The following is a 24681-nucleotide window of genomic DNA, read 5'->3' as shown; positions in this document are numbered from 1 at the left end:
CAGGAATCCGAAGAAAATTTTTTGGAGTGGGGGGAAAATAGGGGAGGGATGCAAATATGTCACTTCCAACATGCTAGAAACAACAGCTAAATGACACTATTTCTGAAAAAAGTTCCTTTTAAGTTTATATTGAAGATCAGATTTTTTTTTAATATACTCATCACAAACACGAATTACAAAATAAAAAAATGTTCATTTCAATTGGAATTGAGCTGTAATTTTACATGTGCATACAGCAATAAATAACATAATTCATACTGAACTTTTACCCAGTGCGTGTGTGCACTCGCGTGCAACAGAAAAAACATTTTTGGAAATGTACACATAAATATTGTATTAAAATAAGTTATCTTTACAGACCATGTTTGCAATTATCTATATAATTGATAGCAAAGTAGGTATAAAATGAAATTAAATCCAGGTTTCATCACAGATCAATCAAGTTAGTAAAGCTTTAACAAAGTTGACTTCAGCTGTATTTGAACTCAGGATGTAAAGTGCTGGAACAAATATTGCAAGGTACTTTTATCTGATGCTGTAATGATTCTGTAACAACAACAGCAACAATAATAATAATGGTTTCAAATTTTGCCACAAAGGCAGCAGTTTTGGGGAAGGGGATGAGTCGATTACATCAACTCCAGTGTTCTACTGGTACTTATTTTATCGACCTCAAAAGGATGAAAGGCAAAGTCAAGTGTGGCAGAATTTAAACTCAGAACATAGCCACAGGCAAAATACTGCTAAGAATAATAATAATAATAATAATAATAATAATAATAATAATGGGATGAAGTACTGAAAAATGATCTCAGGACGCTGAGCATTTCAGGCAAGATGACAAAGGACTGGGATGCATGGCACCTTACTGTACTTAACAATACCTCTGCTCTCCTGGGTAGAGAGGATTGACCTCCGAGAGTCCTTGTACCAGTGCCTCATAAAAGCGCCTGTGTTGCATCACATTAATAGCACCCATGTGGTGCCACATAAAAGCTCCCAGCACACTCTGGTGTTAGGAAGGGCATCCAGCACACCCTTGGTGTTCGGAAGGGCATCCAGCCACAGACACCATGCCAAATCAAACTGATGCCTGATGCAGCTCTCTGGCTTGCCAGCTCTGGTCAAACTATCATACCCATGTTAGCATGAACAACTGACATTAAATGTTGATGATGAATGATCTTTTCTACTATTAGCACAAGAGCTTAAATTTGGTGGAAAGGGCCTAGTCAATTAGGACAGCACCAGTGCTCAACTGGTACTCATTCTATCAACAAAGCACTACCTTATACAATAGTGGTATTCTTTAGGTTACTCAGCCCTATTCTTCAAAATTACTTCATTTGTAATGTGGTTGTGTCATATGAGGAGGCGCAATGGCCCAGTGGTTAGGGCAGCGGACTCGCAGTCATAGGATCGCGGTTTCGATTCCCAGACCAGGCGTTGTGAGTGTTTATTGAGCGAAAACACCTAAAGCTCCACGAGGCTCCAGCAGGGGATGGTGGAGAACCCTGCTGTACTCTTTCACCACAACTTTCTCTCACTCTTACTTCCTGTTTCTGTTGTGCCTGTAATTCAAAGGGTCAGCCTTGTCACACTGTGTCACGCTGAATATCCCCGAGAACTACGTTAAGGGTACATGTGTCTGTGGAGTGCTCAGCCACTTGCACGTTAATTTCACGAGCAGGCTGTTCCGTTGATCGGATCAACTGGAACCCTCGATGTCGTAAGCGACAGAGTGCCAACAAGTGTGTCATATATTCTTAGATTGGTCCTAAGATGTCTTCAGAAAACATCTGGACATTTTCCCCACATCTCATTTTCATAAGTCACCAATAGCTTGTCAGTGAATGCATAGACAACGTTTGGGTACCTTGGTTGATGGAGGAATTGGATCATACAGACTCCAGGCACTAGAAGACAGCCACATCTTTGCTAAGTCACTTTTCCAAGTATTTATATTTGTCATATTTTTAAATATGTCATCAGTCCGTATATATATTAAAGTCACGTTATATATCCATATCTTTCAGTCTCCATGTATTTATATTTTTGAAAATCTGTAAATATTTCATCAATATTAAATCTCTCTCTCCGAATACCTCGAGAAGATTTTATAAAATAATAATGCTTATATATATGAGTTATTTATTCTCTGAATACAAAACTTTAAAATTACTTCTGATGGCTATATAATGTGTTTATTTTCAATTCTATTTGTTCAGCTGAAAGTGACCGTAGTCGATCTTGCCCTTACCTTGATACCATAAACAGGTAAGCTATTCTTTATTACATTCAACTCATCCCTACTTTGACTGAGCTGGCATAAAATTAAAGCTTTCATGACTCCTTCCTTTTCCACACCCAAAACAACTATTGGGTTGTCCGGAAAGTTTGTGCCAATTTTTAAAGGCAAGAAAAAGGTCAATAAATACTTACATTACATTTTTAATTAACCAAATATGAACCATTTTGTTGCACAATGCGTCTCCATCTTTCTTTTAACTTGAAAATACCCTCTTCGCAGAATTGAGGTGGTTTCATGGCAAATAAGTCGAAAGGTAAGCTATAAATCGGCACGAACTTTCCGGACAACCCAATAAATCCAGTGTGTTCTTCCCAGTTTTTAAATGATAACATGATTTGTGGGAGACTTGTCTACTATCACAAGCAGGTCAAGCAACTGCATAGAGATTCCCTTGTTGATTCAAGTTAAGCAATGTATTTTAATAATATAAACCCTAAGTTGGCCATACTCAAGGTGACCTGTATCCCACAGTAGAAGTGTTAAGACCAATCCTTCTGGTGGTGTAAAGCACTCATGGTGGTGCCACATAAAAGCACCTGTGTAGCTCCATGTAAAAGCATCCAGCACACTCTGTAAAATGATTGGCATTGGGAAGGGCACCCAGCCTTAAAAATCATGCCAAATCAGCATGGAGAACAGACGTTAAATGATGGTGATGATGATAAATTAAGGAAAATTTACCAATGGCGGTACATCAATATGGCTGCAGCTCTGAGCTGAAACTATAGAAAAAAAAATCTATTTAAATTACTGTTTGTTTAACCCAAGATCATCTCTGATCCAGCACCTTTGATCAAAAGCATTCCAACCATGATCAACTTGTCATTTTAATCTAAAATTTCATTATCCAATGTCTATCCTTTTCTTATATGACAAGGTGTGATTTGAGGGAAATTTGGTTGTTACTAATTCCAGTTATATTCCTCTGTTTCTTAATGTACACCTTATAAATTTATTTATTATTACCTTACTTGACATGTTCACTTCACCCTATCAATTCGACCTTCTATTAAATGTTTATAGAAATATTCTCAAATAAAGTGCAGGCATGACTGCCATCATCCTTATCATAATTGTTCTAACAAACACTTATTTAGACTTGCATGGTTCAGACATAATTTGTTAAAGCAGATTTCCTGCATCCAGACGCCCTTCCTACTACAAGCCCTCCTGTTTCCAAGTAAAATAACATTACCCTATCACCAGACATGTTTTCACAGAAGATTGGAAGCAAAAGCCTCTGCTTGCATGACGATGACACTTGTGATGTGAGGCCAAGGAAACAGTAACACAAACATAATATGATGGGTATTTTCAGTTTCTGTCTACTAGATCCACTCACCAGGTTTTAGTCAGCCCAGAAGACACTTGCCCAAGGTGCCATGCAGTGAGACTGAACCGGACTATGTGATTCAGAGGCAAAATTTTTACCACATATGCCTGTGTAGTTAATAGACTCACTTTGAATACATGTGTTTTTGAGTTCATTTCTGCTGTAACTGACTTGTCCCCTTCCTTAAAACTGCTGGCTTTGTCCCAAAAATTTTAAATCATCATCATTATTGTTATTATTAAGGCGGCAAACTGGCAGAATCTTTGGCATGCCAAACAAAATGCTTAGTAGCATTTCATCTGTCTTTACATTCTAAGTTCATATACTGCCGAGGTTGACATTGCCTATCATCCTTTCTCGGTTGATACAGTAAGCACCTGTTGAGCAGGGGTATCAGTGTAAGCAACTAGCCCCTCCTCACAAATTTCAGGTCTTGTGCATACAACAGAAAGGATTATTATTATTAAGGCAGCAAGCTGGCGGAATTGTTAGCAGACCAGACAAAATGCATTTTGTATGTTTTTATGTTGAGTTCAAATACCACCGATGTTAAATTTGTCTTTCATTCTTTCAGGGAGTACTGGAGTCAGTGTAATCAATTAAACCCTTCCCCCCCACAACTCCCAACAAAGCAAAAGGCAAAAAAATTCATGCCTTGTTATTCTTATGTTGTGAAATATAATGTAGTTTTTATCCCTCAATTTCTTTGCAGATCTGTACTCGACTTCGATTTTGAAAAACTTTGTTCGGTTTCATTATCACATATCAATGTTTATGCCTGCTTGGTTTGTGGCAAATACTTCCAAGGTAGGTCATGGTTGAAAAAAAATATTTTCTAAACTTTCTCTCATTAAATATGATTAACAATGCAGTTATTTTGAAAATGTCTCACGGGGTGACAACTGTGCCCTTTGGCAAGGCATAGCACCCATCTAGCCACCCTGCCAGGGATACAGTGAAGTCATGGGACTGCAGCATAGTGGATTGTGAAGAGGTAGGGAAGAGCTAACGGTACTCTATCAAAAGAGTAACTGCAGCACATCCATAGGGGTGACATTCATGGTTGTGTAATCAGTTAATGAAAGATTCATTTGACCCAAGCTCTCAATTCAAATTCATAATGATGGAAATGGATGGTGAGAAAGAGTCACTAATAGAAGTAAAAAATTAAGGAAGATGGGGGAGAAAATTTGGTAAGTTCAGATCTCAGTATGTTTGGCTTCACAGGTGAAAGCAATGGTAGTATGGTGTACTGTAGACCCAAACAAATTACTCCAGTATAGTAAAAAAAAAAACATTAAAATGGTGTTGCTCTTCCTGGTATTGTGTTTGTAAGAGTTTTAAGACTTAAATAGATTTAACATTACAAGAGATGACAAAAGACAGAGATACCAGGCACCTGGCTGTACTCAAGAAGAGCCGTACCTCACAGCAGAAGTTTTAAGGCTAATCCTGCTGGTGATGCCACATAAAAGCGCCCACGTGGTGCCACGTAAAAGAGCCCATGCGTTGTCCCGTAAAAGCATCCATAAGTTGCCACATAAAAGCACCCACTATACTCTAAAGTCGTCTGCATTAAGAAGGGCATCCATCCATAGAAATCATGCCAAACCAGACTGGAGTCTGGTACAGCTTGCCAACAGGACAACAGTCATTAAATGATGATGAAGAGTAAATAAAGCTTGCTAATTAGAAATCAGATCCTGCCTCTTTATCACTGATGGTACTAAAGCATACATTTGCTGTCCAAGGAAATATTGTTCACTTAATCCACTACAGCTTCTTACCACATAGCCATGGCTGTGTGGTAAGAAACTTGCTTTCCAACCACATGGCTCCAGGTTCACTGCATGGCACCTTGGATAAATCTCTTCCACTATAGTCTCAGGCCAACAAAAGCCTTGTGAGTGGATTAGGTTGAGGGAAACTGAAAGAAGCTTGTCATAGATAGATAGATATGTGTGCGTCTGTTTGACCCTTCCCACCATTTGACAACAAGTGTTGGTGTGTTTAGCGGTTTGGCAAAAGAGAGTGATAGAATAATTATTAGACTTTAATAAAACAAAATTCCTGGGTTCAGTTTGTTTGACTAAAACCCATCAAGGTAGTGCCCCAGCATAGCTACAATCAAATGACTAAAACAGATAAAAGATACATAATTCCATTGTACAATTTTAGCAATTCTATTTTTGTATATACTTTCGATTGGCTGTCTAAAGACAGATCACATTTGATGAGTTTAACAGCTACAGAAATCCCTTAAATCATTCAGTGAAATGTAATTTAGTGCAAAATGTTATTCCCTTGATGAATTTGTTGTGAATTACTTCATTTAATTTATTCATTTACTATCCCCTATCATTAGGCCGTGGTACGAAATCTCATGCATATACCCACAGTGTGCAAGATGGACATCGAGTTTATCTTAATTTAAGAACACAGAAATTTTACTGTTTACCTGACAACTATGAAATTATAGATTCCTCACTTGAAGATATTATTGTAAGTATTTCAAACAGTAAGTCCTTCTTCCTCTCATTTTAATTGTGAAACAGATTAAATTTCTTTTTTGAAGTTTTTGGATTATAGTCATCAGTGCTATTATCATCATATTTAATGTAGTAAAGACAAAAACAAATCTAATTAGTAAATAACTAGTGGGACCCATGGAATATTTCATGGAATTAATGGTAAACTTATTGGGTTATTTCTGAAAATTTTATCCCAAAACCTGAAAGAGTAGCCTGTGTTGTGTCTATGGAAAGATAGTTGCTTATCTGCTCCTCATTGAAAAATGAAAGAAATTGGACTACAATGATTACTTAATGCACTTTATAAACTTAATACCCAGCACCCTCCCTCTTTCTCACTCTTCACCTTACCCTCTTTTTTCTCTCTCCTTTTGCTCTTTGCCTTTCCCGTCAACTAATCACATGAAAACTTACAGACGGGCTAAATAACAGAGTTAAAAAACTTGGTTCAAAAAAAATTTACACATTTCCCTCACCACCACCTTCCCCCCCTCCTTCAACTAATCTCTTGGAAGCAATACAGACAGGCTAAGTAACAGAGGAAAAGCAAAATTGTTATAAAATACCTATGCTATGAAAAGAAAATATGTTAATGTGCAAGTAAGGATGATAACTCAAGACATTTTAGTCCTGTTGGAACTCCTCAACATAATCATCTCTCTGCTAAATTATTGGTAAGAGAATCAATATATTCATGTCCAGTAATATAAGCAAGTAGATATCAGATAATAATAATGACTGAAAGTAACTACCCAGAGATGCCTACTGCATGGAAAATACCTAAATTGTAAATCAAGTTTTGTTTTTTCCAGTTCATTTATATGTGAACAATAGTTTCTTCTTCAGCAGTTTTGAGCTAATTTGATTGACAGAACCTGTGTGGGAGCCTGGCATAATATATGTTTGTGTGTTTTGGCATAGCAACCAAGCCAAATAGATAACTGGAGTTGAGTGTGGCTTACCAGCTCCAGTCAAACCATCTAACCCATGTCAGCATAGAAAACAGATGTTAAGTGATGGTAGTGGTGGTGGCGGCAGCAGCATGTGTTTGTGTGTATGTGTGTGTGTGAGAGAGGATGTTTATGGACTGCACTTGACAGAATGTAAACCTTCACTAATGGTGGTGTTGTCAATTCCCTGTGAACAAATTGTCTGATAGTTGTGCACTTTTGAAGATGTGTGAAATAGAGGATCCCTTACTAGAAAAATAGGATCCATTTAACCCATGCTAGAATGGAAAGCATTATAAAATGAACAAATGAAGCTACATATCTGCATGTGTATGTGTGTATACATACACATATGTATATATATGTTTTTCTAGTGATGGGTGAGATTTTAAAGTTTCCTAAATGTTTTTTTTTTATTTATTAAAAAATCATTTAATATTTTTTTTTTCATCCACAGTATGTTTTAAATCCAACTTTCAACAATTTTCATATTAAAAAGTTAGATTCCAACCCTAAATTATCTCGTGCTTATGATGGAACTACCTACCTACCAGGTAAAAATGTCTTTATTATTTTATGGAAGATGCTCTGTGAGCCTAAATTCCATGCTCTGTTTATCTCCATTTCTGTATGTTCTTATGTTTTAATTTCAATCTTTTTCACTTTTCTTGTTACTGGGAGTATTTGTCTGGAAGTTGGATCTGTGGTTGAAGAACGTGGAGAGCAAATGCTACAGAATGCTAAAACTCCTGACTACATTTGACAGCGAGCCCAATGATGAATTTGCCCAAGAAATCGTCCATCATCTCTCACTGCTCAAGACTGAGTTGATGCATTACTTCCCAGACATGACATGTTGTGCCTACATCGCCAATCTATTCTCTTTTGATCCAGCCAAGTATCTGTCGGGACCAGGGGACAAGAGGAACTCATAGATATACAGGCTGACGAGACAGCAAAGACGAAGCACAAAGAATGTTCTCCTATAAACTTCTGGCTAAGCATGACCTTCTCATACCCGATGCTAGCCCATCACGCTGTTCCCCAGCTACTGATTTTCCCCTCTCCATGGGAGGGGTTCTCAGCCTCTCCTGAGCAGGAGTTCTCAGCCTTACCAGCACCATGTTGAACAGCCAAAACCAACTTGCTGCGCCAGGCCATGATTTCCGATGTGCTGTGAGCAAGGTTATGCCCCGCATTGACCAACTGGTGGAGAAGAAACAGATTCAGCCCTCGCATTAAATTGAGTTGTATTCTTTGTTGTTAGTTAATTTGTGTTTTCTACTTGTGATTAAATTGCTATCTGATCAAATTGAGTTTTTCTGAAACTGTGGTATGCAGCTGTATGAAACCTCCAAGTGGTACGCAATCACAAAAAGGTTGGGAACCACTGATATAAGGGAATATTATTTCTATTTTTTGTCTAAAAGTTTATCCACAAGAAAATTGCCAATCTAGTCCATTGAAACTGCACTAGAGAAAGAGTTTAGGTTTATGACTTAAGGTCATTATTGAGAAGTCTTATGTCATTAGTGCAAGAACATCAAAATACAAGGAGTGTATATGAGTTTGAGTGACATAGCTTCCAAAAGGCATGCTATCCACTAACTAAAATCAGAAAAAAATCTGGCTTTTATAACTTTCCATAGAAGTTTCTAGAAGTGTTCCGAAATATCATTTAGAATAATTCTGGCTAAAACCTAGAATGATACATCTTGTTTTAAATTAGCTTAGTTTTTATTAACTATAAGCCAAACAAACAGCCTTTACTATGCTATTATCACTATTGTATTATTGAAGACTGGGTCTTTGCATTCAGTTGTTCACAGTCCTGTTAATTTCTTTTATCTGTAATTAGGGTTCATTGTTTATTTTATGTCACATTATGAACAATGTACTACACGTATAAATTGACACAAACGTTTTATCACAACATGAGACATAAACTTGTTAGAAACAGCAACAAATTTTCTGTTGAATCACATCCTATTATGTTAGAAAAATAGGATTATAGGATTCATTGGATGTTATGGTTCTTAGTGCATAATAGGAAGATGGGATGGTCAGTAATGGAATGGTTTTAATTGTATGTGTGTGTGTGAATATATACATGTCTGTGTGTGTGTATATATATATATATATATATATATATATATATATATATATATATATATATATATATATATATATAATGTACGTACACACATGTATACACAGAGTGAGTGAGAAAGAAAGAGTTGTAAAAACAAACATCACAGTCATACAAGTAGTGTTGTTTATTTGCACTCAACCATGAAAAGCTATCTGGACAAGGAGAAAATATTACCTTGCTTGGAAACAAGTGAAGTTGCTGAGATAATGAACCACAGAACATTTGCCTTAATTTGTTTTGTCTGACTCATACAAACATCATCAGAAATACAGTGAACCAGAGATTTGCCTGTCAGAAACTCGTTACTAATGATGCAACCAGTTGAGCACTGGGGCTCAATTTAATCAACTTTGACCCTACCCTGAATTAGCTGGTCTTGTACCAAAATTTGCAACCAATTTTACTATCATAGTTTCGTTAACGTTAATATTTTTAGTGTCCTAGTGTTGTATTTTATTGTCAAACATTATTTTTTGCAGTCAGCACAACTTGATGTAAATTCTGTTTAAGTAAACTATCTCTGTTTCTTCATTTACTTAGGTATTGTTGGTTTAAACAATATAAAAGCCAATGACTACTGCAATGTCATCCTTCAGGTAAGGAATTTCACTATTTTTTTAACATTCTATTTGAAACAATATTTTTTAAATCCTTTCTCTGTTTTTCTTGAAATACAAATTAATAGAATTCCCTACATCATCATCATCATCATCATCATCGTTTAACGTCCGCTTTCCATGCTAGCATGGGTTGGACGATTTGACTGAGGACTGGTGAACCAGATGGCTACACCAGGATCCAATCTGATTTGGCAGAGTTTCTACAGCTGGATGCCCTTCCTAACGCCAACCACTCCGAGAGTGTAGCGGGTGCTTTTACGTGCCACCGGCACAAAGGCCAGTCAAGGGGTACTGTCAACGACCACGCTCGAAATGGTGTATTTTACTTGCCACCTGCACAGGAGCCAGTCCAGCGGTACTGGCAATGAACTTGCTTGAATGTCTTTTCACGTGCCACTGGCACAAGTGCCAGGAAGGCGACGTTGATATACCTTTATATTATATAGTTGTAATTACTTACTGCACCAGAGTGACACCAATTTTTATGAGGTTTCTAGAAGATGGACATTGTCATGATCATCATTTAATGTATGCTGTCCATGAGTTGGACAGTTTATCACTGTCCAATTTTTTATTCAAACTATCAACTACTTTAAATAGATCAGAGACCATGTTTCACTCATATACATTTCCATTTTGGTATGGTTTCTACAGCAGGATGTATGCAACCTACTTCACAATCTCTGTACTGGATGCATTTTATTGTAACATTTTATTGTAACACCAGACCTAGATAAAACCCCGTTATCTCCATTTATTCAAAGCAACATGACTAAGAGAGTAGCGAAAAAAAGGAAATCAAGGCAAGAGGATGGTAGAAGTGAGAAGGTGATAGTGGAGGGAGTGATGGAAGAGAGACAGTAGTCAATAGCTTCATGGTTGTTGGCAAGGAAGTCTATTAGAGTAACAACATGAGTGGAATGATAGAGGGGAGTCAGGGTGATGGAAAGAGTTATGGAAAGAGTTATGGAAGTGAGTGTTGGATATCAACAATAATGAGTGATAGATGTGTAATATGAAAGGAAGAATAATAAGCAGCAATAAAGATGGGTATTTTAGCATTCAAAGTACTCTTCTGTATGAAATGTATTCACATTCATCATCATCTTCAACATTTAACTTCCATTTTCCATATTGTCATGGATTGGACAGCTTAACAGAAACTGGCATGGTCAGAGGCCATACCTGGTTCCATAGTCTGTTTTGGCTTGGTTTCTACATCTGGGTGCTGCTTATGTGACACCAGCACCAGTGCTTTCTAATGTGACTCCAGCAGCCAAACCAATGCTTTTTTATGTGGCATCTTCGTTTTAGGATTTCAATTCTGTTATGGTGGGCGGTTCTTCTTGAGTACAGCAATGTACTGCATATCTCAGTCCTCTGTTATCTCCATCATAAGGCTCAACATTTTGAGATCAGCCTTCAATACTTCATCCCATCTCTTCCTGGGTCTTCCTCTTCCACAACTTCCCTAGCACCATTTGAGCATAATCGTTACCAGCGTTGCCTTCTAGCACTCGTGCTGGTGGTACGTTAGAAAATCATTCGAGCGAGGTCGTTGCCAGTGCCGCTGGACTGGTTCCTGTGCAGGTGGCACGTAAAAAATACTTTTTTGAGCATGGCCGTTGCCAGTACCGTGTGACTGGCCCTCGTGCTGGTGGCACGTAAAAGCACCCACTACACTCTCGGAGTGGTTGGTGTTAGGAAGGGTATCCAGCTGTAGAAACCCTGCCAGATCAGATTGGAGCCTGGTGCAGCCTTCTGGCTTGCCAGTCCTCAGTCAAATCGTCCAACCCATGCTAGCATGGAAAGCGGACGTTAAACGATGATGAATGTTGATGAAGACAACTGTTCTCATCCATCTGCATCATGTGACCAAACCAGCTCAGTCTCCACTTTTGCATACTGTATATAATTCCTCTTATGCCCAACTTCTCTCTCAATACACCAGCGCTCTGTCACACATGCACACTGACATTGCTTTGAATTAATCATGTTTTATTTTGTTGCTTTGACATTTCAAGGATGGGATTGTTTATTTTTAGAATAACATTGTAGGATAGGTGTGAGAGGCCAGATTTAATCAGTTTGAACATAAAACACATAGAATATATGAACCGGATATGGCCAGCTTAAATGTGAAAGGATGGATAGATGCTAGTTATAAGTAAGAGTGAACAGTGAACAGCAATAAGGTAAAATGATGGCGAGTGATGAATGCCAATAATAAGTGATAAGGGAGGTAATATTGTGATCACATTGAACCAACTGCTACCATGGTTAAGGTTTTTAAACATGTTCACGCTTCTGCTTGCATGGGTCATACGATGCAACTTCTTATAATTTGCTCATCCTCAGTTACAAACACAGTCACACACACATGTGTGTATCTATGTCAGTTTAATTATATTTGTTGCTATTCGGTTGTAAACCTCTTTGAGTTGTGTCCTTTTATCGCAAATCACAAAATGTAGCCATTCAGTAGAGATCAATAGAAGGACTACCAGGCTGAAATAATTTCTGGGGTTGATATGATTTACTCAGTGCTTTGAAGATGGTGCTTCGTTGTGGTAGCTGTCCTGTGGCTGAAACCAGTAATATATATATATATATATATATGTATGTACATATGTATATAGTGAGAATTTACAAAAAATCAAGATGAAGACAGGTGTGTAAACAACAAACAGATGTATTAGTTTAATGCTTGGGAAGTGAGAAAGTCTTTTACATTTTGAGCCTACACTCTTCGACAGAAAGGAACACAGAAATAAACAGGAAGAGAAAATAATAAAGGTTAAGTGGCTAGCGATCTATCATGTATAAGGGAGAGGGAGAAAGAGAGATTAGTGTCCATCGTATGCTTACAAACATGTTTTCCATTTCTTGTTTTAGGCTCTTTCTCATGTGCCCCCTCTGCGGAATTACTTTCTGCAAGAGGAAAGTTATAAAAGTATTCGACGTCCAGCCGGTGATCAAATGTTTCTTCTTGTCCAAAGATTCGGAGAACTTCTACGCAAATTGTGGAATCCACAAAATTTCAAAGCTCATGTTAGTCCCCATGAAATGCTTCAAGCTGTTGTCCTCTGCAGCAAGAAAAAATTTCAAATCACTGAGCAAGGTTAGTGAACACAACTACTCCTTTTATCTCAATATTATTATTATGCCCCCACATTGAAGGCAGCGAGGAGGAAGAATAGTTATCACACCAGACAAAATGCTTTGCAGCATTTCTTCTGGTTTAACATTCTAAGTTTAGATGCTTCCAAGGTCAAATTGGCCTTTCATCCTTTCAGGTTTGATAAGATAATTATAATAATGTTCATCGGTTGTTGTCAATAAAGACCAGAGACATCACATGGGAGAAGAAGATGGGTTGTGGTGCATTCAGCTGTAGCTGATCAGGCCAATGCATGGTCGGATGGTTCTACCACAGGTTGGAGGTCAGGCACTGGTGATGTGCTGGGAATGAAGGCAAGGAGTAACAAGTACCTGTCATACACTGGGTCAATAATATTGACTTCTTCCTTCCCCTAAAATCGCTAATCTTATGCCAAAATTTGAAACCGTTATTATGTCAACTCTTTATACTCTGAGTTCAAATCCTACTGAAAATCAATTTTGCTATTCAGCCTCCCAGGGTCAGTAGAATATGGTACCTGCCCAGTAAAGGGGTCAATAAAATCTATTGTCCTCCTCGTCAGCCTTCCCACTCAAATTTGTGACATTGTGCTTATGTATTATCATTATATTTATTATTATCATCATCATTTCTATATTGATATACACCTACATACACTTTAACAGTGAATTGATAAATCTACAATTTCTGTATCTACTTGTCCTATGAATTCATAAGAGGGAACTCTGTATGATTGCTTGGCCTGTTAGAAACAGCACCCAAATCTCACTCGTTTCTTGCCATATTATCTTTAAAAATAAAAGGATACTTGTGAAAAAAATTAGGTTGGAATGGCTATGATCATAAAGCTGTTTAATCAGAATTGCTTTGAGGCTAGTATCAGTGTATCAGTTCTCTGTTGTTGTTGAGTTCCATGTTGAATCTGATGGAGCAGTCCTATGTTTAAGCACATTCTAGTCATGATCATCACTAACACTTTTCTTTTCCAGGCGTGGTGTATCTTAGACTTCTTCCTTCAATGTACCACTATTCTCTCCATCCATCCGTCTGTTTGTGTATTCATCCATCCATCCACCTTCTCACTCTCTTTCTATCTGTGTCAGTCAGTCAAAAGCAAAGTTGGGTTTGGCTGTTTCAGACCCTTTTTCAACCCTTTAGTGTTCACATTATTCTGCCATAATTAATGCTTTTTTATCCACATTGTTTTGAACTAATCAAGCATTATCTCGTAGCTATGAGATTTTGATGAGGTAGCTGTTAATTTTTAAAACCATATTGTAGGGTTGGTGTGAGAGACCAGATCTGGCCAGTTTGAACATAGAATAGGCAGAATACTTTTGGTCTGATATGGCCGGTTTAAATGCTAAAGGGTTAAAGAAAACATGAAAACAAAACAAACATCTCTAGTTTCTTCAGATTCCAGTTTCATTCCTTTGTGTCATGCAATACATTTTGTTTGTTTATTTTTTTTATTTTTTCATATAATTCTAGGTGATGCTGTATATTTTATGTCTTGGTTCCTCAATGCTTTACACGTTGCCTTGGGAGGAAACAAAAAACTTTCCAGTAGCATCATCAACAAAACTTTTCGTGGCAAAATGACAGTTTATTCTCGCAAAGTTCCGCCACTGGATTTGGTAAGTTTACAGTTTGAAACACTGTTATCATTGCCATATTCATCAATTTAATTCATATTTTAACCCTTTAGTGTGCAGATTATTCTATCAAATGTAATGTTTATTATAAATAAACATTGTTTTGAATTAATCAGGCATTATCTTGTAGCTTTGAAATTTTGATGATGATGAATATCATCATCATCATCATCATCATCGTCGTTTAACGTCCACTTTCCATGCTAGCATGGGTTGGACGATTTGACTGAGGACTGGTGAAACCAGATGGCTACACCAGGCTCCAATCTGATTTGGCAGAGTTTCTACAGCTGGATGCCCTTCCTAATGCCAACCACTCAGAGAGTATAGTGGGTGCTTTTTACATGCCACCGGCACAAAGGCCAGTCAGGTGGTACCGGCAACGGCCACGCTCAAAATGCTGTATTTTATGTGCCACCCGCACAAGAGCCAGTCCAGGGGCACTGGCAACGATCGATCTCGCTCGAAAGTCCTTACACTTGCCGCAGGCACAAATGCCAGAAAGGTGACACTGGGCACAGGTGCCATCACAATTTCACTTTCGCTTGCCCCAATAAGTCTTCGCAAGCTGAGTTTCATGTCCAATGAGGAAGATGACGTTGGCATGGGTGCCAGACGTCAAATTTAACTCGATTTCGATTTCACTTGTCATTGTTTTTTTAGAATGACATTGTAGGGTAGGTATGATAGGCTGGAACATAAAACACATAAAGTATTTGGGCTGGATATGGCTGGTTTAAATTCTGAAAGGTTAATATTGTTTATCTGAGGATCATGAGTTATGCTCACAATTAACATCAGCCAGACAGTCACAAATATTCTGTTTTGGATTAATAACTTGGAAGTTTAAAAAACCTGACTTAGTGGGATAAAGCCTTTGTTACCTGTATAGTTAATTAGGTTGTCCAAGCAAGTGTCATACCCAATAATTGGTGTAGAGGCATAACAGTCAAGGTAAAGACGATGCTTTAGAGGGAAGTAATTACAGAGGTATCAAATTGCAGGACCAAGTTGTGAAACTTCGAGAAAGAGTTAGAACTCAACTAATTGAGAAGAGAGCTTAAATGAGATGCAGTTTGATTATGTGCAAAGAAGAAGTACTACTGATGCCCTCTTTCTAGTAAGGCAACTAACTGCAGGAGAAGTGTTTCGCCAATAGTAAACCACTCTACTTAGCATTTGTTCCTAAGCCTTCATTAAGGTTCCTTGTTCTCTGATCTCCCTTGACAGCCATCTCTTCACCCACTTTTGTTCCTTACTCATATTTCTGTGTACTTTAGTCCTCTATATCTGTCCCTCTCCCTTTGACATTATCTTCCTATTTCTCATCTGTCTATCAATTTATAACACTGCTACTCTCCACACCCCTTTTTGTACTGCCACTTATCACCTCCTCTTTTTTTTTTTTAAACCACTTTTATTTTCATCATCTTTCTCTCCTAAGCTGCTATTCATCATTTACCACATTGCCACCTGTGTTCACCATTCACTGCATTCATCTCTATACCCATCTCTATTTGTCACTCTCTCTCTCTCTCTGATCCTCGATCCCTCTTCTCTCATACTCACCTTCTTGTACCTTGTGGATACACTCTGACACCTCATCACCATCTTTTCTCTCCTCCAAACTGGAGTAGCCATGTATCTCTTGTGCTACAAGACACCTGTTCTTGTCCCTCTATCATACTTTAGCCTTTCAACACCTGGCACAAAACCACTTCCTTTACTACTTCACTCATTCAAGGGATCTTGTCTTGCATCTTGCAAATTACTTGGTGGCCTCACAAGTGTAAAATGGTCAGGATTAGGAAGGGCATCCAGATGTAGAAACTACACACAGACACACATATATGTCAAAGAAAATGTGCATTACACTGATGACAGAATAAGAGGTGCGTATAAGGACCTTATATATATATATATATTCTGCTGAAGTTGACTTTGCCTTTTATCCTTTGTGGGGTCAATACGATAAATATCTGTTGAACTCTGGGGTCGATGTAATCAACTAGCCCCCTTCCCGAAAATTTGAGGCCTAGTGCCTATAGTAGAAAGGATTGTTATTAAGTTGTGTAAACTTCCTATTTCAGAAAGAAGAAGAAAAAGAGAAGCTACTCCAGATGGAAGAGTACCAAGGTAAGCTCTTAACAATTAAAACTAATTACATTGACAGGAATATTATGTAAAGAATTTTTAATTAATATTTTTGTTAGTTCATTAATTAATATATTTACAAGAACATCCACTGTAAAAGATATAGCAAGTTTAACAAAAATTAATCATGTTTACTGATTGCTACTTGGTCCTAGTTCATTCAGCTATCGTGAATACTGTTTTGGCAAATCAACAGTGCTAATCATCCACTGATAGCTAGCTCTTATCATGCAAAGTCAAAACAGTTGATTTTATTATTGAAGGATGATATCAATTTTGTATTTCGTAATTTCCTGGTTGTTGTTGTGTTTATCCCAATGCTGCAATTTCAGTTGAAATTGTAGAATGATTTCAATTTAAATTAGACTTGGAATTTGAAGTTTCTGAGGACCACTTGGCTGTGAGGAGTGTACCTCAGATGGTTTGTTTCTGTTCATTATATGGGTTTTGTATCAAAAGTACCACTACACTGAAATTTAATACATTTTTCTTTTTCTTGTAAGTAACTATGTAGTTAGTACATCTGGAGTAAAAAAAAAAACACGCATTAGCAGAGACGACCTACCTCTCACAATATATATTGGGTTGAATGAATCTTAACTGACCACTCTATCAGCAGCCCCTTTTGTGATTTCAAATCGGACCTATGTTAAATATCCGTTTGACACATTGTTCAAATATGATTTCTAGACTACATAACTTTTTTTACTCCTTTATCACACCATCATCATCGTATGTCTACTTTCCTTGTTGCGTTGAGTAGGTTATCACAGTTCAAGTCAGCACTTATTAGGAGCCATGCTATTCTTAAGCAGATTAGAGAATTATAAGTATCATTTTCAGCTTAGTTTTTGTGGTGGATGCGCTTCCTATCATCAACCACTTCACTGAATGTACTGAGTGCAGTTTATGCAACCAGCATTAGAGAGGTTGTCTTGTTCTTGAGTGATGGGTCATCTTGTCCCTTCACTTTCTCCACCCATTTGCCAACCACTTTACACTCTTTATTATACCACCAGCACTAGAGAGGTTGTCATGCCCTTAGCAAGACAAGACTAAAAGACCCTCTCAAATCTGAAACCTATGCTTTTTTGACTCATTCATCAACTACAATGTACTAGGTGCATTTTGTCATGATACCTTCACAAGAAGGGTTATTTTGTACACCAGAACAAACAATACTCACTGCTCTGAAACCTGGTAGAAGTGAATGGGGGGTATCAAAACCAAGACTTGATGGACTGAGGTTGCAAAAGTGTTTGGGATAGTGAGAGATGGAGAAAGGATGAGGGGGTGAATATAAGGAATACAGAACAGCATTGAATGGATGATAAGTAGGAGATATAGAGTAGGTGACAACTGTTGAGATTATATAGGGACAAAAGGTTCAGCATGACCTATGATAATATGTGTGAAGATTAGTAGAATAGTAATGATAATAAAATAAACAAGAGATTTGTTTATTTACTCAAGGCAACATGTCATGTATAACTTGAGCTATAGCAAATTGGGTATTCAGCCACTATTTGGTTAATAAGATCGTTATTTGGCAATGTTCACCTACGATTTCCAAAACATATTATATATTTCAGTGTCTTCATCTGTCATGTTTTACCATTTTATATTTTACAGAAACGGCAGAAGATACTCAGTTTCTGTATCTGACTTGTGACCTGCCTGCACCTCCACTCTATCCTGACGACTTACGTGAAAATATCATTCCGCAGGTTCCTTTGGCTAACATTCTTGCCAAATTCAATGGCATCACAGAAAAAGAATATAAAACCTATAAAGACTCTACAATGAAGAGATTCAAAATTTTCAAGTTGCCACCTTATATTATCCTCTATGTCAAGGTAAATATTTATTATTCTTATACAAGAATGTTATAGACAGTGACTTCAAAGTTTCAGTCAGCTAAGCCATTATCAGACTGCGGTACATTAGTCTTGCCGTTATATAGTCTCTGTTGAGTTAAAATTATCTTGGGCAGTGGAGTAATTAGGTTTTTGTAGTTGGTTATTATGGAAAGGTATTTTTGAAAAAAAAATTTTAATGATTAAATTTGGGATTATGTTATTGTTTAGAATTTATTCATGCATGTAGAACTTTGTAGACAAGCTTATGGTGTTTCTTTTTTGTTAGGTAGACACAAGGTAAATATCTATTTATCATTACTGGCACACACACTCATCATTATTTATTGTCATTATAACCATTATCAGCATCATCTTCTTTTCTATGTTGACAAGCCAAACGAGGTATTCTATTAGTCTCTTGTCCAGTTACAAATAGCAGTCAAATCTCCATCAAATCACATTCTACTGTCTTTAATGGAAATAGAATAATGTGATACTAGATGCACTGTATTAGGAACACTTAAAAAAGACAGGATGATCGTGGTTGGAATGATTTTCTATAGTAGCTTGATAAAAAAGACAGGATGTCCATGGTTAGAATGGTTTTTGGCTGTAACTTGAACAAAGCTGACCAAGTGTTTATCAACAACAATAATAGCTTTCCTCTATCAACATGCTATCTAATTTCACTCTACTTTGTTAAAAAAAACAAAAACACATTGAAACCAAAAAAAAAAGAAATGTTAAAACCAATTTTAATCTGCTGTCCTTGATTTTGAGAATACGGTTAACCCTGATTGAGTATATACATGACCAAAGATGATTTAGTTGTCACCATCCCGTTTTTTCTTCCTTTCTCATATTTAGTATATCTTTAAACCAGGCCTGGCCAACTCAAATTATATTGTGGGCCACTTCAATCACAGGGAGTTTTTTGAGGGCCACTTGTACACTGACAGAATTGAAAGCATTTTGCTTTCTCATGCTGTTATTACAATAATGAATGAATGATCGTTGATTCAACATGAAATATTATCGTTGCAAAAACTAGTATCTTTCTTCATTACTTTCCATAACACATTTTAATTTTTGATAAAATTTTTTAAATGTTTGTTTAAATAAATCCATTTCAAGAAAGTATCAAGCAAGCTGCAAGATAAAAGTCTGTGGCCTGCAGCCCTCAGGTTGGTCAGCCCTGTTTTAAACCATATTACAGTGTGACTCTTTTTTTAAAGTTGTAGGAAGTGAATTCTGAGAAATTTAGTTATTATTTCTAGCAGGACGAGAAACTCAATTGGGGTTCTTTTGTTGGTGTAAGCCACATTTTATATTTGTTGTTTAACCCCTCGTCAACTCTGCTCAAGCTGATCATCAAAGCCATTCCATTCTAACCATGACCATCCCACCTTCTTTCTTCAGTCCTAGTGTACTTTGAATTACATTATCCAGTATGTCCTTTTTCTGGATTAAGGGAGATTTGGCTACTCTTTCTTGCAGCCAGTGTGACCTTCCTTTGATTCATTAGAGATTGTCCTGCTGACTCATTATAGGCTGCTTTGTTGCATTACTAGAGGCTCAAGATGTAGGACTCTTGAGTGATTTCTGTTTCTTATTACATTATGCAGCTGTTACAATATTATTGTCCACTGTCCAGTCTATTTCTGTATACACCTGTACATCTTGATGATGTCCTCACTGAAATCTGACACGACAGACTTGGTCAGTGGGCAGTTCCTCTGCATTTGTTGGTGGAGTTTTGTAGTTTGAAGCCTCAGCTGGACAAAGCCATGGTGTAACTGGGAAGATGGATTTGTGTGTTTCAGTCATTCAGTCAACTCCCTTCTTGCCACAGGACTGCTTGGTCGGGTTGAACTAGGGTTGAGCAGCAAAATCTACAGTATTAGTCAACAATAGTAGTCATATTTATCTGTGATGCTGATTCTTTATTACTTGCTCTGTTTTCAGCGATTCACTAAAAATTATTTTGTCTCTGAGAAAAATCCAACCATTGTAAACTTTCCTATCAAGTAAGTCACTACATGTCTTTTTCTGTTTGAGCAATTTCTCTCTCTCTCTCTCTCTCCCCTTCTCTCTCTCCATGGTTGTTGGCTAAGTAAAGTACATTAAGCCCAAAGTTCAACTGGTACTTCTTTTGTTGGCCCCTGAAAGGATGAAAGGCAAAGTTGAACCATGTAGCATTTGAACTTAGAACATAAAAGTTAGAAGAAATGCTGCTAAACATTTTACTTGGTGTGGCAGTGCTTGAGAAGACCCATCAAGCTAAGTGAAATTGTAGTCATGGCCAATGCTAGTGTCATGTAACTGGCACCTTTCAAACGTTGGTCTTCACGGAGGCAACGTAGCCGATGCCAGTGGCACATGAAAAGCTCTTTTTGAGTGTTGGGCCTCACAGAAGCAATGATGAATGACCGAGACCTTGGCATTATGTCATGCATGAGAAGAAGACCCATCGAGCCAAGTAAAGTCACAATCATGGCAGATATTGGTGTCATGCAAATAGCATATAAAAGCACCCATTATCCTTTTGGACTGGTTGGTGTTAGGAAGACCATCCAGCTGTAGAAACCATGCCAAATCAGCCTGGAGGCTGGTGCAGCCTTCCAGCTTGCTAGCCCTGGTCAAACCATCCAACCTATGCCAGCATGCACAATAGACACTAAATGATGATGATGGTAACAATTCTATTATCTCACCACCTTTTTGTCTCAATTAATTTTGAAAATAATGAACAATTTTGTAAAATAAACTTTGATGTTTTGAGCATAATTTAATGTAAAATTTTGATGGAAGATTTTAGTTTGATTCACTTTAAAACAAGCACTTTACATCTCAGGACTGGTCTTTGGCAGGTTGGTATCAAAAAGGCCACCTGATAAGTTAACCATTTGGCATGTTTGTCAACGATCTAAGCAAAAGTTTACCTCACATCACATACTCTATTATCTCACTAGAATGGGGTGTTCCACTACTGGAAACATCATCATTGTCTGAGGAGTATGCAGCATTGAAGAGAAATATATATTTTAGAATGAATTTGTCTTATCTGAATTCTATTTTCGTGTTACATGGGTCCTTAAAACTCAATATTTATGTATCAATTGGTCCTTTTGTTTTGCTAATACCAATGCTAGTGTCTGTTATAGTAAAATAGAAACATTTTCTCTTGGAATGTTAAATTTCTCGAGAGAGTGAATTTTTCAAGTTTGCCTTCCTTCAGAACATATTGTTAATAGTGTAGCATGCATAATTTTTGAATAGAAAGAGCAGAGAAAATCATAAATTCAGATTAGCAATGCTAAAAATTGCTAATGACAGCTGTAAACCCATTTTTGATTTGTTATTATGAGAACTTTCCAGAGCAACTAAATGTATAATCCAAGAATTTAACCTTATAATAGAAACATTTCAATCGCTACATATCTTATGATGTGTGGTAAGTAGCTTGTTTACCAACCACATGGTCCTGGGTTCAGTCCCACCACATGGCACCTTGGGTAAGTGTCTTATACCTTGGGTATAGCCTCGGGCTGACCAAAGCCTTGTGAGTGGATTTGGTAGATGAAAACTGGAAGAAGCCTGTCGTATATATATATATATATATATATCTGTGTGTGTTTGTGTATCTGTGTTTGTCCTCCCAACATCGCTTGACAACCGATGCTGGGGTGTTTATGTCCCCGTAACTTAGCAGTTCGGCAAAAGAGACCAATAGAATAAGTACTAGGCTTACAAAGAATAAGCTCTAGGGTCGATTTGCTTGACTAAAGGTGGTGCTCCAGCATCGCCGCAGTCAAATGACTGAAACAATTAAAAGGAGCTGTGCTTAACGGGCTAACAACACATAGACACATTTTATGAGAATACATCCATAATTTAGTAAATTGGTTAAGGTTCCTAGGGCTTAACTACTATTTGTGGCATAATTGCATAAAGATGTATGATGTTTGTAAAACCTTCTCATTAACTAAAACTTAACGATAGAAATTTTGCTTTGTTGTTAAATGAATGAAATTACAAGCTCCATTTATCTTCTCCATCAATGCAGTGTTATGATCTATGGCTGATAGAGATCACACACAGATTTATAGCTGACAGAAACTCTGTTAATTTCTTCTATCTATGCAGTCTTAGGATTCAGGACCAGTATAGATCACAATCTACATTAATATACCTCGTCAGTGCAGTGTTAAGACTGAATTTTGATTTACAACTGACAGAACACAATCTTTTTTTTTATCAGTGTAGTGTTATGATTTATGACTAACAGAAGATGTTTATTCAGATTTGTTGTTAAACTTCACTCAAAAAGTAGTTTTCTCTGTTCACAAATACTTTCTCTATATAATTATTATTTCTGTTCTAGAAATATTGACTTTGGAGATTTGCTGACGCCTGAAATACGGGTGAAACATCCCTACACCACATATGATCTCATCGCAAACATTGTTCATGAAGGGGAATCTGGATCTGATAAAGGAACATATCGGGTACACATCTTACATAAGGTAAATTATTATGCATGTAGGTTTTTAATAAGTGTTTAATGACGAAATGTTTTAGTAGGTGTGGAGAGAATACTGCTGTGCTTGATCCAGTCACCATCCTGTACAACTTGCAACAGCATCTAAGCAGTTGCTTGACCTCATAAAAATATTTGTTATACTCTGTCACTCCATGTAATGTTTTTCACACTTCGTTATTCCTTTACTGTAGCATATGTCATATTCAGTTTCTCCATGTAATGTTCATCATTGTTATCATCATCATCATTTAATGTCCTTGTTCTTTGTTGGCATGGGTTGAACTGTTTGAAATGATCTGAGTTCAAGAACTGCAACATGCTCCACTGTCTAATTTGACATGGTTTCTATAGCTAGATGCCCTTCCTGACACCAACTACTTCAGAACATATAATGGTTGCTTTTTTCATGCCTCCACCTCAAGTGAAATCACCTTGCAATGTGTAAGACTACAAATGTCGAGAGAGGTGGCTTCATGTTTGGAGAAAGGGCTATAGCAAAATAGGTTTATTGCACTAGAGGGTCCACATGGTTACTCACATTATAGAAAAATGAGTAGGGATGGTCAAGGTGGAGCAAAGAAAAAATAAAAATAGGGGTGATGAGGCGTCTGTGTGAACTCTCAAGGTAGAAGATAAGCAGAAGTGAATGGGGGCAGAAAAACCAAGAATGTGAGCAGAGATCGCAAAAGTATTTGGAAGAGTGAGAAGTGGAGAAAAGATGAAGGGGTGAATACAGGGTGTCCACAAAGTTTGGGTACATGGGATTAATACATACTTTAAGAAATTATTATTTCTTATATTTGATTGTTTATGTTATGATCTTATTTACTCCATGTACCCACATGGGGATTAACACATACTTTAAGAAATTATTATTTACTCCGTGTACCCAGACTTTGTGGACACCCTGTATAAGGAATGAGGAACAAGTGTTGAATGGATAAGTTGGGAATATTGGGAAGAGTAGGTGACGACTGTAGGGATTGGAGAGGGATGAAAGGTGGAACATTACCTGTGATAATATGTGTAAAGAATAGAATAGTAATGATGATAACATAGACAGGAGAAAGATGAAAGAGATGATAAATGTGGGTAGGCTGCAAGAGTGTGGGGGGAAGGGAGAGGCAGTCTTAATGCATAGGGGGGGTGAGAGACATGGAGTAGGTGACAGGATTTAGTGGTTCAGGAGGTGAGGAGGGGTTCAGTATAAAATGTGGGTGGGAAGGACAGTATTAAGGATAAGGAATGGATATCAAGTGAAATGGTTTCGGAAGTGAGAAAAACTGCAGTTAGATAGATGAAGGGCGGTGAGGGTCTCTTCAGGGGAGAATTGGGCAAAGGTCCTGGTGTGCAGAGTGGGCCAAAAGTCACGCACCCAAACAATTTACATGCTATTATTATTATTATCATTTATTTTATTCATCATGTACA

At 37.4% G+C, this 24681-nt stretch overlaps 1 protein-coding gene across 1 annotated transcript in view; it reads left to right on the top strand.

The window, feature by feature from the left end:
• LOC106880809 (U4/U6.U5 tri-snRNP-associated protein 2) overlaps window positions 1–24681 on the top strand; it is a 28884-nt gene that overhangs the window by 1817 nt on the left and 2386 nt on the right. The window contains exons 2-12 of the mRNA XM_014930934.2: window positions 2229–2277; window positions 4357–4451; window positions 6010–6146; window positions 7583–7679; window positions 9818–9873; window positions 12793–13018; window positions 14531–14676; window positions 16785–16830; window positions 18481–18704; window positions 20673–20734; window positions 23092–23233. Coding sequence (XP_014786420.1) covers window positions 2229–2277; window positions 4357–4451; window positions 6010–6146; window positions 7583–7679; window positions 9818–9873; window positions 12793–13018; window positions 14531–14676; window positions 16785–16830; window positions 18481–18704; window positions 20673–20734; window positions 23092–23233 — 1280 coding nt within the window. The remainder of the gene's footprint in view (window positions 1–2228; window positions 2278–4356; window positions 4452–6009; window positions 6147–7582; window positions 7680–9817; window positions 9874–12792; window positions 13019–14530; window positions 14677–16784; window positions 16831–18480; window positions 18705–20672; window positions 20735–23091; window positions 23234–24681) is intronic.

Source organism: Octopus bimaculoides, chromosome 7, assembly GCF_001194135.2.
Source record: "Octopus bimaculoides isolate UCB-OBI-ISO-001 chromosome 7, ASM119413v2, whole genome shotgun sequence".
Classification (NCBI taxonomy): Eukaryota; Metazoa; Mollusca; class Cephalopoda; order Octopoda; family Octopodidae; genus Octopus; species Octopus bimaculoides.
The sequence above is the reverse complement of the archived record's forward strand: the minus strand, read 5'-3'. Positions and strand labels throughout refer to the sequence as shown.